At 42.7% G+C, this 13,521-nt stretch overlaps 1 protein-coding gene across 1 annotated transcript; it reads right to left on the bottom strand.

Annotated features, from left to right (window-relative positions):
- Positions 1-236: 236 nt before the first annotated feature.
- Positions 237-11,865, bottom strand: PNN (pinin, desmosome associated protein). The gene is made up of 9 exons (XM_065403140.1): positions 11,701-11,865; positions 10,759-10,830; positions 10,240-10,305; positions 7,519-7,591; positions 7,346-7,440; positions 5,939-6,014; positions 4,685-4,840; positions 4,461-4,599; positions 237-2,648 (listed from the first exon to the last, which is right to left on the bottom strand). Exons 1-9 carry the CDS (start codon positions 11,811-11,813, stop codon positions 1,357-1,359), a joined length of 2,082 nt encoding a protein of 693 aa, XP_065259212.1. The 5' UTR covers positions 11,814-11,865; the 3' UTR covers positions 237-1,356.
- Positions 11,866-13,521: the final 1,656 nt, after the last annotated feature.

Below are 13,521 nucleotides of genomic sequence, written 5' to 3' on the forward strand. Positions count from 1 at the left end.
GAGGTCTCCTACAACGTGTGAAGACCTTATGCTTCATCTTTCCCACCTTGTATTTAGTTTGGACACTCTGGTTACCTTTCTCCAGACCTGAAGTGAAGCTCAGTGACGCTAGAAAGCTTGTTCTCTTCACTAACAGAAGTTGGTCTAATACAAGATATTACCTTTCCCACCTTGTTTCTCTCAATGTTAGCCTTTACAGATTAATATGAACAGAAACAGTCTTAAGCATTCATTCAGTAGTCTAATTAACCACATTTATTTGCACATGTACAGAACAGGCCAACAGGTATGTCATTGTTTCATACAAATTTATAAAAACAAAGTCACCTTGATACACCATACTGCTTTATTTGGAATTTACATACTTCCCTATCAAATACATTCAAAAAGTATCCTTGAACACACACAACATTGGTATTAGTCCCAGATAACTCCAACGTAATAGTCATAGTGGCACATAGGGATCAAAGTTTAATCAGTGGCAAACAAATATAAGATCCTAGTTAAAAATGAACAGAAGCCTTGGCCTTTTCCACCACTGGCCAACAAAGCAGGGAGCATCACTAAACAGACATTGTTTTCAGAACACAGTTGTAAACATAACCTGAGCACCTGCAGAGGATAGAGTAGCATTCCAGACTCTCTGACTCTGTCTTGGTCTACGTTAGCATTTTTATTTAACTACTGCTCAAATGTGGGTTGGAGACACATTTGTAAAATGGGAAAATAAATCAAGCTAGAATTGATTAGGGTGGGGAAGAAAGTAAAAGAAGTGAAAACAGATTGTTCACTTCCCCCTCTCTCTCCTGCTTTGGGAAGTTGAGGCTGTCTTTAGTGGGACTTTGAATTCCAATTCTTATCAGGGATGGAGGAGAGAAGGTAGAATGGTAATTATGCTAGGTAACAATGTTATAAAAGCTCCTAAAATATGTAGATTGAAAGGGGAAAGTTAAGTGTCAACAGGACATCTCAAACCATTTATTTAAAATGCACATTTATTTCTACAAAAAAAAAAATGTATGATACAGAAGTAGAAGTGATCACACCAATTTAAAGATTTACCTATTAAAATATACAGAGATTCTTAATGAGTACAGGATATTTAAAAAAGATGCAAAGGGGGGTTAATTCTTTTATTTTTACAGTTTTCTGGAACTTCACATAATTTTGATAAGTAACCTTTTACAAAATTATGTAAAAAGTACAAGATGCCTGGTAAACGGTCTGCATTTTTCCAAAAGACTTTTTACAGCATGCATTTGTTAAGGCAGCCTTCTCCTCCTCATAAGGAATCCTTTTACTCATCAAGTAATCTTCTGCTGCAAAGATTAGGCTAAGGAAGTTTAGTCTCTTCTGTTAACGCCTTTTGTCTTTCCTGTCTGATTTACGGTCTCTTTCACTCCGTGAAGTTCTTTTGCCTGACCGACTATTTTCTGACACAGACCTCTTTCTGTCAGACCTTGAACTTTTATCCTTTGATCCTTTTGTATCTCTGCTACTACCTTTTGAAGACTTGTGACTTCTGTCTAGTCCTGAAGCATCCCTTCGCTTCCTATCCAAGCTCCTCCTGCGCTTTCTATCCCTGTTATGACCCCGTCCTCTGCTTCGACTTCTGCTCTCACTGCTGCTAGTGCTACTGCTGCTACTGTCTCTGCTACTACTTCCACTAGTGCTACTGCTGCTGCTGGAACTACTCCGACTACTGCTGCTGCCACTGCTGGAACTGCTGCCACTACTACTGCTGGTTGAGCTACTACTACTAGTACTAGTGCTGCTGCTACGACTCCGACTCTTGCTAGTCTTGTTCCTTGTTCTACCCCTGCTTCTACTCCTAGTTTTACTCTTAATTTCTACACTCGTTGCCTGGATCTGATCTGATTGCAACTCACCCAGCTTTACAGACACCACAGCGACTTCCTCCTGGTCTGCCTGAGGCTCTTGATCTTGAATGGACTGAGACAATGGCGGAGGCTGTGGCAGTGGCACAGACTCTGGCTGGGGCTGTATCTCTGCCTCAGGCTCTGGCTGGGCTTCAGGCTCCTCTTCCTGTTTCTCTTCAGGTTCAGCTTCAATCTCTGGTTTGTTAGCTTTCTCCTTTTCAGGAGAATCAGTGTTAAGCTCTTTTGCTGGCTGAGCATCACACTCAGCTTCTGGTTCCACTTCCTTGCTATTTTCACTTTCTAATGGTTCTACACTATCAGCCTCATTCATCTCCATCATATCCTGCTCGTTATCCACTGGCTGAGAACTCTCACCTTCCTCTCTTACAACCATAACCTCTTCATGCTGACTATCCTGCTGCCTGTCATTCTCCTTCACCTCAGCTCTCTCTTCTACCTTATCCTCCATTTCATGTTTCTGCTCCTCCTCCTCCTCCTGTTCTTTCTCTGCATCACTATGACCTGCCCCTATTTTCACCTTTTCCTCCCCTGCCTCCTCCATTTCTACATCATTGTTCTGGTTACCTGTCTCCATCTCTTCCACCTGCTGAGCCACCTTACCCTCTTCCTGCTCCTTGTTCTGTTCTTCTTTCTTTTCTTCATTGTGCACCTCCTGCTGTTCTTTTTCCTTTACAGACTGTCTTCTGGGCCTGGCCTCCATTTTGTTAATTTGTTCTGCAAACTCATTGCGTCTATTTTCAAATATTGCTGGAGAACAAGAGGCAAACATGAAAGAGTAAATTTCAGAATAACTTGTCAAAGTTAAGACTGAAATCTTACTTATTCCCAAATACGTGTTTATGAATTGTAAAATACTATGTTCCTGTTATCTTTCCGAAGTGTTGTGCTATTCAAGTGTAATCCAAAAGATGGCAATAGTTTACCAAGAAAGTAAAAGGGGACAGAGGTAGGTGAATTTAAGCCCAAATTTTAGGTTTTATGAAAAGCTATCCAAAAAAATTGGTCAACAGATGTTCAACATTTCTAGAATTCCAATGAAGAATTATTATTATTTTTAATGCTATTAATATGTTTAAATCAAACATCAGAATATAGGTTTCCTTGGGCCTAATTTTAAAGCCTGATCCAAACCAAACTAGACCATCGCCAATCCAAAGCCAACCTGAGCATGTTGAGTTGTTTTCATACCTGATAGAAACACTTGTATTCCAGTCAGATTGCAAGGGTCTAGCAATGACCTGGACTCAATTTTCTTTACTTTGTTTCCTCCATGGAGCCACCAGGGCTAATTACCACCAACCCCTCAGGCCACCTCAACCCAGTGCCCTGCAAATGAAGGGTGTCCGCTTCTCCCTGGGTCGTAGTTCTGAACCTGTACTCAGTGCTGACACCCATCCTTGGGGCCCAGCTCCTGCCGGCCTCCTCACTGCACTGTGCGCGCTATGGAGAGGCACTGCAACTCATCAACACACTCACTCTGCAGCGCACACAGGGCAGTGAGGTGAAGGGGCGGCCGGCAGGAAAGGGGCATGCAACTGCTGCTGTGCCGACCCAATGAACAAGAGGAGGTAATCCTTAAGCCCAGGAATGTTAGGCTGTTTTCAACTCAACCCTAATGCTTGTAGTTGGGTCTTGTCAAGTTTGGATTGGTTTACAAGACTAACACCTGAGCATTTTCACTTCGGTACTCATACTATTGGCACTGACTAGGTTCCATTGTCTAAGCTGGATGAAATGAAAGTAGTAAGAGCCTAAATGGCATAAAGTAAATTAGATGTTTAAAAAGATCAATTTTATTAATAAGGTATTTGTACACGTGAACTAGTTTTAAATTTGAATTTAACTTGACAGCATTCCTTTCAGCTAGGAAGGTCAGTCAGAATGATATAAATAAAAGGCTTTGAGGGAGGGAGATCTCATGTTTAAGAAGATTCAAGGAAAAATACTACAATTGATAAATTCTCAACTGAAGTATCCCCTTTTAAAAAACCCATAATATGCTCAAGTACCACACATACTGATCTACTTTAAATTATTTCCTGAAAGAAACTTAGATAGTTATTCTGAGGAAAAGGGTGCGCATATATATATATATATTTTAAGATCAATAATTTTTAAAAACTGTTTAAGTTATCAGAAAAGAGCTAATTTGTTCTGTTCCTCAGAACACACAAGTTGCTGACTCCTTGGTAACACTTACATTTTCACACATGCTCGCTCCATGGAATGTGCCTCCTTACCTTCTTGCCTCATTAGCATTTACAGGTGAGACATGGCTACGGGCGATAACATGAAGCAAAGAATACAACTCACACACCTTTAAAAGACTATATGCATACACCACTTCTCAATTAATTTTGCACTAGATAATGACTTCTTTAAAAAAGGCGTTAAGTGACAAAATCTCACCCCACTTCTCCACCAACCACTGTTTAGAAATGTAAAATTTGTTCTAGTAATGGAATTAAGACATTGAAATTCAAAAAGTTAAAGAAAATACATATCTTGCTTGAGGGAGGGGAGTACGCTCATACTCCTTTTCCTGTACATACCACCTACCATTCATTTTTTTTTGCGAATCATCTATTAGCTTTTGCGTAGCGGGACACATCCTGCCTGGTATGTAGAAGAGATGGGGCCTTGTCCTGGTTCTTATATATTTAATTATTTTGGCATTATGTTCATTCCATTCTTCTTGCTGAGAAACAAAGGAAAAAGTATAAGATACACAAGAGTATACTTTACATAAGAGAAGTACTGAGAGTAAAAGTCAGAATACTCACCAGTTGAGCAAGTTCAACCTTTTGTTCCAATAGACGCAGTTCTGTCTGTTTAGCACGCCTTTCTTCAAACAATTCTCGCCTCTCATTTTCAACCTGCTTTCTCTCCTCCTCTGCCTGCACTTCAAGCTTTTGTTCAATTTCTTGACGTCTCTTTTGCTAAAGGTAAATAAAGTATCGTCTTACCTTTTCAACACTAGAAGAAAATGCTATCGTACTCTTGATCAGATTTGTAAGTATAAGAGTTATGCAAACATAAATGTTACATGCAGTTACACTATGGAGTGAAATATATATATTCTTCCTTTAATCACAAGTTAAGATAGAATTCAGAAGCTAGCTAGCAACCTGTAGAAAAATTCTGACCTCAGTTTAAGACCAAACAGTTGTCTCAATAGGAAAGAACTCAGAACTGCAACTTATCAATAATTGTTAAATAGTTAATTTTACCTAAGCAATTATTCTTTAAAAAAAAAAAAAAAAAAATCTTGTCATCCATTTGGGATCAGGCTGACCAATCACCAAAAATGCTTTTCTAGTTTAAATGGTTACTAACAATAGCTTTATCAATACTACAGGAGAGACATCTATTTACTGAAAATGGGAAGGTTTACAATACATGTTATGGAAAAATCATTGACTTGTGCACAAAAGTGGCGTAGCACAATTACGTTCTTATGTACTTTTGGCACAGTTGCCTATGGTTTACAAAACCAGAACACAGAAATAGAATCACTACATCTTAAGTCAGTGATTATCTTTAACAACTGTTTCGTTTTGTATTGTTCACAGTAATAGACCACTTGTTTGACTGGTTAGATATCACAGCCAGCCTTTTAGTTGGCTACAAGTGCCATTCACTTTGAAATTACTCCACATACTCAATACCAAGAGGAATATGTTATCCTTTTCCTGCTCTGCAAGTGTTTTAGAATATGATGCTTTCTTAAAATTTCCTATGAGCATATACAATTTATCACTTGTGTCATGACAACTGGGGACAAAGCTCAGTTTTCAGCACTTTCAAATCCTAAAAGAAAGAAGAATCCCTACCTCGTTTTTATAGCTTTTCAGTTCAAAGAAGCTTTAAAAGCTTCTTAAACTCTTGGGCCCCTGGGGTCGGGATGTCTCACTATAAGCAATGCATATATCATGGGAATTTTTCACTCCGTGCATTGAAGCAGTAACTGCTTAATTTTGCCTCACTTGCTTTAGTTGTGTCAGGTTATAGCATATAACATTAAGAGAAACAAGTACCCTTTCAGTAGCAACTGTGGATTCTTGTTTAAATTTCTGAAGAGTGCCCATCAACAAGCCAAATATACGTCGATTCCTGAATAAAAGACAAAACAGTTTTTGAGACTCAGTTTAAAACATAGGGATTTTGCTTGCATAAACACTGAGGGAAATTATTGTAGATTAGTGACACCTATTTCTAAAGGGTCACTAACATTCCAAGGCCACAAGAAAGAGGTATGGGCTGTGCCAACAGCGTAGAACATAATTAATAATGTATACTTCGATATAAGTGTACACTTTGCTTTACCAAATAGACTAAGACATGATCTATGCCCAAAAGATCTCACGCTAACAGAAAACAGTTCAGGTAACAGTGTGGAAAAATAACTACTGAAGAATTCATTGTAAAATACATACATGGAAAAAGTGGATTTTAAGGAAGGATTTAGAAAAGGGCACAAAGAATTAAAAGCAAAAGACTGTTCCAAGTGCAGGGAATAGCAGAAAGACCAAAGCTGAACAAACTGTTTGGTCTAGTAGGGGGATCCATGTACTGGAAGAGTCTGGGTTCTGTCATGGGACTATTGTGTGAACTTAAAGTCAATTCACTTCTCTGTGCCTCCATTTCCTCAGCCATCCTTTGTCTATCAGCTGGGGAAAGGACCACCTATCACTATGTGTTTGCACAAAACCTTATACGATGACTGTCACAAAGTCAGTGGTAGGGGCTGATTCTCTCACTTGACTCTAGAGGCTGGGAATAAAAGTTCATTGACAACAGGCTAGTTGTGATCTTGTCCAACTGCATAATGTGCTTGACAATTATAAGACCTGTTTAAAGTAAATACATTTACTTCCTTCCCCTATCCATAAACTCACTCCTCCATGCCTCCCATTACTGCCTTTTTCTGAATATTCTTCTTCCCCACCCAATACCTCTTTTCCCTGCCTTTAGGATTTTCCCCCTTGTCCCTTACTTTTAGGAACTATGCCCCTCCTCTTTAAGGGCTACTGCCTCCCCCAACAGAAAGTTCCTCCCCCTCACTCATTTTGGGCAGTTACCCGAGGAGATAGGGTACCAGAAGCAATTACTCCTCTTAGCATGGAGCCACGGGACTCACCCTGCGCAGCAAAATCCAGGCAGGAAGGAGGAAGAGAACAGGAGCAGAGTCCTGAAGTCTTTGTAGGGAGGGGAGAAGCATGTGAGATCTGAGGACAATGCATTCTCTATCGTGTAATCCATTTTAAGAACTGTATCTAGGCTACATTTACTCTCAAGGTAGCCCTTCAAAGTCACCTGTCACGTATAAATATTGCCTTCAGTAACCATATGAATTTTTTTTAAAAATCACACCATGTTCCATGTTAGGAGACAGAACATGTGAAGGCGCCACATAAGCATAAGGAAAATAGATTTATAGGTACCTTTGTTTTCCCTTCTCATCCATAGTTTGATCCTGAATTAGGTCTCGACGTGTTCGCTCTTTGGAGGTAGCAACAACAGAAGATTGCAACGCCGGCTACAAGAACAACAAAACAATCAGTTTGTGTTCCATCTACGCACTTCTGTGCCAAATGCCCACTCTCTCAACTGTTACCTTTTTAACATCTTCATCCTCGGCGTCGCTTTCATGGCGTGATTCTCTCCTTGTCCGACGTTCCCCACCCAGCCTGAAGAGAAAATACAAGAGTCAAACATCATTATTTGAGATTGAAACAAGTATAATGGAAAGTTTACATCCCAACAGAGACAGCACTTAAGTACACCTCTACCCTGATATAACGCGGCCTGATAGAACACTAATTCGGATATGACGCGGTAAAGCAGTGCTCCGGGGGGCGGGGCTGCGCACTCTGGCGGATCAAAGCAAGTTTGATATAACGCAGTAAGATTTTTTGGCTCCCGAGGATAGCTTTATATCGGGGTAGAGGTGTACACGTTTAAATGCTTTGCTGAATCCAGGTCTTAATAAAGAACAACAAGCCTACAAATCAACAACAGAGCTATTCCCAATTTTTATCTCCTGGTATTTCTGTATCACAAGGCCAACCTAAAGTATAAACGCTTCATACTTCAAGACAGACTGCATACATATATGCGATGTTTTAAGATACTTTTGAAACAAATGCAAATTTTGTTTTTCTAAAAGAGTACACAATGAACACAACTACGGAACTCCTTTAAAACTCCACAAACAAAACCAATTGAGACCTTATTGCTGAACTGCAGCCAAATAGGAAGTGTTTCTGATTAAAGAGAATCAGTTACACAAGAATAAACCCGAGCAAAGCTAAACAAAATTTTATGAGATTCTATTCCTGTGTGTTGCTTGTGTTTAAGAGGTCTCCTTCACAACCCAGTTTCTTTGAGCCTTTTATAAAGTCAAACCTAGGTAAAATTGTTGCTACAGAATGTTGCAGTGTGACAAGTTCTACACCATATCTGCACTGTATGATCACACAGAAAAGATTTCAAGAGGAAAAAGTCCCTATCAGGAGCCATGAACTCAGTAGCAAGTTCCTCAAACTGAATTTGGCAGTGATACATACTAAATTATGGGGCAAGAAAGTCTATTGAACGGACTAAGAAATAAAATCACTGCTGTGTTCCATACGTTATTAAAGGTAACCTACAAAGAAAAAAAATAGAGGACATGCTCACCTATAACTGGAGTTCTTTGAAATGGACTCTAAACATTCACACTCTTGGGTTGCACTCTTGGGTGCAGTTCAATGGTCGAATGGCTCATTTCAGTGTCACCCAAGTGTCCTAATATCCCCTCCTTCTCCTTCATTGTTCCTGAATGTTCTGAGGGTAAATTTATAAATGTTCTGAGGGTAAATGTTCTGAGGTGTGGCGTTCTGGCCAGCTCAGTTCCTTCCACCACCTTCTCAGGTCTGTGACTGTAATAAAGACTTCACAGACAATGGGTAGGGAGTGTGAAAGAGTAGAGTTCATCTTGAACTCCAGTGACAGGCAAGTAACCTCTATTTCTTCTTTGAGTGGCATCTACACACGCCCACTCTTGGGACAGTCTGATGAGTGGTACAGTACTGTGAAATGAGGAAAGTGGGACACAGAGTCCTATTTAAACACTGACTGAAGTACAGCTCTACTGAACTGTGCCACACACCCGAATGCTGAATCAAGGGAGTAACGTTTAGAGAACGTGTGTACAGAGCTCCAAGTTCCAGCTCTGCAGTTTTCAACGAGCACACATTTAAGACATGCCAAAGAGGCTGCCTTAGCCTAGTGAAATGTGCAGGAAGAGGGACAGAAGGTAGTTTGTAGTTCTCCAATACAGAGCCTAACCCATTTAGACAAGCATTGAAAATAACCTGACCTTTACTATTCTCTTTCAAGGCTATGGAGAGATTAGGGGATTTAAATAAAATGTCAGTGCTCTTTTATCAACCAACTTGTGGAGTTTTAATTCTCCCGAGTGTGCATGAGATGTGGAAAAGAACACTAGCAGGATAAGTGACTCTCGAAATGTAAGTCAATGAGGGGAGGAGCAGCTGGCAGCATGAGAGCACTCCAACCTAACTGCTATGAAGTTCCACTGTCAGAGCTGCAATCCAAGAATGGTACACGTAAAAGCCACTCAGACATAGTAACAGGTTTGTGACCTTATGCTTTGTCTATATATGGGTTTGCCTTGGTTTAACTTAATCAGTTTAAAATCAATTTGGTTAAACCATTGCAATTTTAATGTGTAGAATAAGCCTTAGTTATCTGCCCTAGCAACCAGATACTCAACTTCTACCACTGTATTCAATGATAAAAATACTAGCAAAAACATTCAGTTAGTATGTTCAGCAGTTAATGTTGACAATTAAGCATTTTGGATTTCAGTGTTAACACCCCATTGAGCGGGGGGGGCGAGGGGCACAGTTTACATTCATATATTACTTCAGAACCATTAAAGGGTGTGTATATACCACTCAATTCTACATCTGATCGCACTCCTTCACAATTATAGAACATATCAGTAGTGGAACCAGTGGCTTAAAATGGAAAGCAAATACTACCTTACAGGTCCATTGTATTGGATTTTATCGTGAGGAGAATGAGACAAGATTTCATCAGAGGTGAAATGGACATGTTAACACAGACAGGGAATCATTCTCTTACTGTTGCAACAGTGATCTTCCAAAAACATTAGTGACAAGGGTGTCTTAAGTTGGGAATGAGTAATCTTTAAGCAAGTAATTATAAAGCCACCAGACTAACAATTACCAGTTCTGATCATTTAAATTTGCTAAATCATAATGACCTTTTACCCCAGTAAAGTTTTTATATCCACCTTTGTACCTACCTACTGGTTGCCCCTTCAAGATCCCTCTGTTTGGCTGGGGGTCCTCCACTATCCGAGAATCCACGCCTAAAAAAAATACAAGACTTAAGACAGGAAGTACAATAAATAAGTAGTAGTCTGAGCAGAGACCTGGAAGCTGGAGCTCCGGAGTTCCCAATGCAGGTCTGTCACTGACTCAACTGTGACCCTGGGTAAGTCAAACCTCCTGTCTGTGTGGGTAATGCTTGCCTACATCGCAAGAAACCACCACCATAATAATTAATTATATTTTGGTAACAGCCAAATTATATAGCTTTTTCCAAACGCTAAGTAAATGGCCTATATTAGTAGCATGAAGTTCACGATAACCCTGTAATTCTGACCCTCCAACACCTGATATTCTACTATGGGAAAGTATCACTTGGCCAGGGCAGACAGTCGGCCACAAAATAAATAAATGTCTCATGTAGTCACAGTTAAAGCTAATGTGCATAAACATACAGTAACTTTATTTTATCATCTAATTCTGCAGTTTCTTACCTTAGCAATATGCTACCACGCCCTCTACCTCCACCAGGGCCTGTGATGGTCAATAATCTACCTTGAGCGGGCCTGGAAGAAATGTACTAGGTGTTAGAACTTGAGCAGGGTAAGCAAATACATGCTTTCTGTGGACACCTGCATGGCCTCACACACCAGACATGATCTGTGACAGAGCCTCAAGTGCCCAGAGACAGAGCCTTGCTTGGAAAAACCTTGCCAGGAAGCAGCAGCACAAACCTTGGGGAGGTGCACAGGGATGCAGGATTGCTACTTAGGGTCGCCAACATTGTATTTTTTTTTTAAATAAGGGGCTGTTTTCCCACCCTACCCCTCCTCCCAATATCATTAATAAATAATAATAATAATAATAATAATAATGAGCAGCAGCGCTCACCTACACTAATGAAAAAATAAGGGACTTTTGGAAACCCTATGACCCCATCCCAACCCGGCTGGGCCTCCCCGGCTGAATCACGCCTGACGGACGACTGGAGAAGAGAGGCTCTTTGTGTCCCCCTTAGACACGTTACCGACCGTGCGGGCAAATCACACGCACCGTGTCTCTACAATCACGGGGTGGTGAGAGTCGATCCAGCGCCCGGCCCAGCAACCCCATTGGAGCAACAAGGAAAGCGGCGGGGCGCCCCCGCCTGCACGCTAGAGGGAGGCCGCAGCGCCGGCCAGGGCACTCCGGGGAGGGGTAATCTCCCGCACTCACGGGTCGGAACCAGGTGCCCGAAGTGAGAAGGTGCGTCGGGCTGTGGCCTGGGGAGCCCCAAAAACCCGCGAACAGTCGGCAGGGTTTGCTGCCAGGGTCGGACGTGCGCGGCCCCATCGCTCCCCGAGAAAAGGCGCCCGCAAGGCTCGCCCGGACCGCCAGGGCCCGGCCCAGCCACCCCCCCGCAGCCTCGGCGCGCGCCCACCCAGCCCCGGCCTCACCTCACATCGTTGGGGTCCCGGCCCGTGAGTTTGCGGATATTCTCATCCACGTGCTTGAGGCTCTCCTTGGCCTTTTCCAGCTGTTCCTGCAGCGCGCGCACCGCCACCGCCATCCCGCCAGCAGCGCGGCCTAGCCAGGGGCCTAGCGCAAAGCACCGCTGGGTAACGGAGAGAGACGCCCCGCCTACAGACAACTCGACCCGCCCTATACCCCGCCAATCACAGAGCTCAGAGCCAGAGTGACACCAATAGACAACCACCGACTATCTGCGCCCACCAATCACCAAACCCCGACGAAGAACGACACCTCCCACAGCCAAGCATCGCCCGACGCATCTGCCAATTAAAGAGCCCATGTCGAAGTGACACCCCCACAGCCCATTACCACATCGGCGAATCACCAAACGGACAAACAAAATGACATCACTCATAGCCAACCAGCACAGTTTCCTTCCTTCAGGTCAACCAATCAGAAGCGGAGTAATACTGCCCATCTCCACCCCACTCTGAACTAATCCCAACTTTCCCACCGAGGCGCCTCAGAGACTAAGAGGCAGAACTAACAGGACTGGAGAGTAGCCAATCAGCTCCTAGTTTGTTATAAATGAACCAATAACAAAGCATTTTATTTATCCCGCAAGGTCTGGCGTTTAGCCAGTCAACTCGCGCGCTGCTTGCTTCTTCCTCTTGCAAACGCCCCCGCCTGGGCACCTGCCCTATTACTCTGCTGCCTCGCTCATGGGGAGAATTTGCTGCAGAGGAGCTGAGATCCGCCTAGCGCAGCGCGGGTATGTCCCCTGCTGCTGCTCAGAACGCCGCCACTCTACAGCCTGCCATGCTCCGCTGTGCGACCGCCACCCTGCATCCACATGGCCCCTCACCCGCCGGTTGCAGCATGATTGGCAGGGGGCAGATCCTCCCCGGCACAGTTCTGTGGCTCCTGTGATTTAGCTGGGGTTGGTCCTGCTTTGAGCAGGGGATTGGACTAGATGACCTTCTGAGGTCTCTTCCAACCCTGATATTCTATGATTCTTGTAGTCCTGCAGGCCCTGCAGAGTGCTCCATACTCAGGCCTCCTGTTCTTTGCCCAGTGTTCTGTAGCGTGCAATGAGCCGGGTAGCCAAGTGTCTCTGTTCTGGCTGTAAAATTCCTTTGGGATGGGGGTTACATTGTTCCTCTTATTTGCTAATCTAGGTTTCTTGCTATTTAGGTTCTTGTACTGCATCCAGCTCTGCGGCATGATGAGCAACTCACAGAATTAGCATGAAATGAAAATACATCTCTCTCTGTCTCCATACTATGTAGGGACTTGATGTTGATTTGGCTTTGTGGTGGTGTACAAAGTTTAGGTAAACGAAATGGGCCAATTAGCCATCTGAAGTCAACAAGCAAGGAAACTTGAATGAAAGATGGGTTCATTGTGCTGGTGCTGGATGGTGGTGATGGCCTGGCCTAGATGATCTGGTCCCTTCTGGCCTTAAATTCTAAAAGAGTGAGGGTGAGGTGTTAAGATAAATGTGAAGAAAGGCAGTAGAAACTTACTTTTATCTTTAACATTATCCTTAGTTTAATCCCAGATGTATCTGCAGAGGTAGAGGGTGCCATTATAAACTCACATCCAGCTTGTATCCTCCCCCCAACCCCCACACACCCTAGAGCTGCCAAAAAGATTTTCTCCTGTAGACTGCGATTTGTCCCCTTTATAATGAATGTCAGCCACAAAGAGAACTCTGTTACTGGCATTAGTTTAAAAAAAAGGTAAAATGCCATTGTCCAAACCATATTGGCAGAATGTCTATAACAGCTTTCAGAGCCGGTAGA

Source organism: Emys orbicularis, chromosome 4 (assembly GCF_028017835.1).
Source record: "Emys orbicularis isolate rEmyOrb1 chromosome 4, rEmyOrb1.hap1, whole genome shotgun sequence".
NCBI classification, from domain to species: Eukaryota; Metazoa; Chordata; order Testudines; family Emydidae; genus Emys; species Emys orbicularis.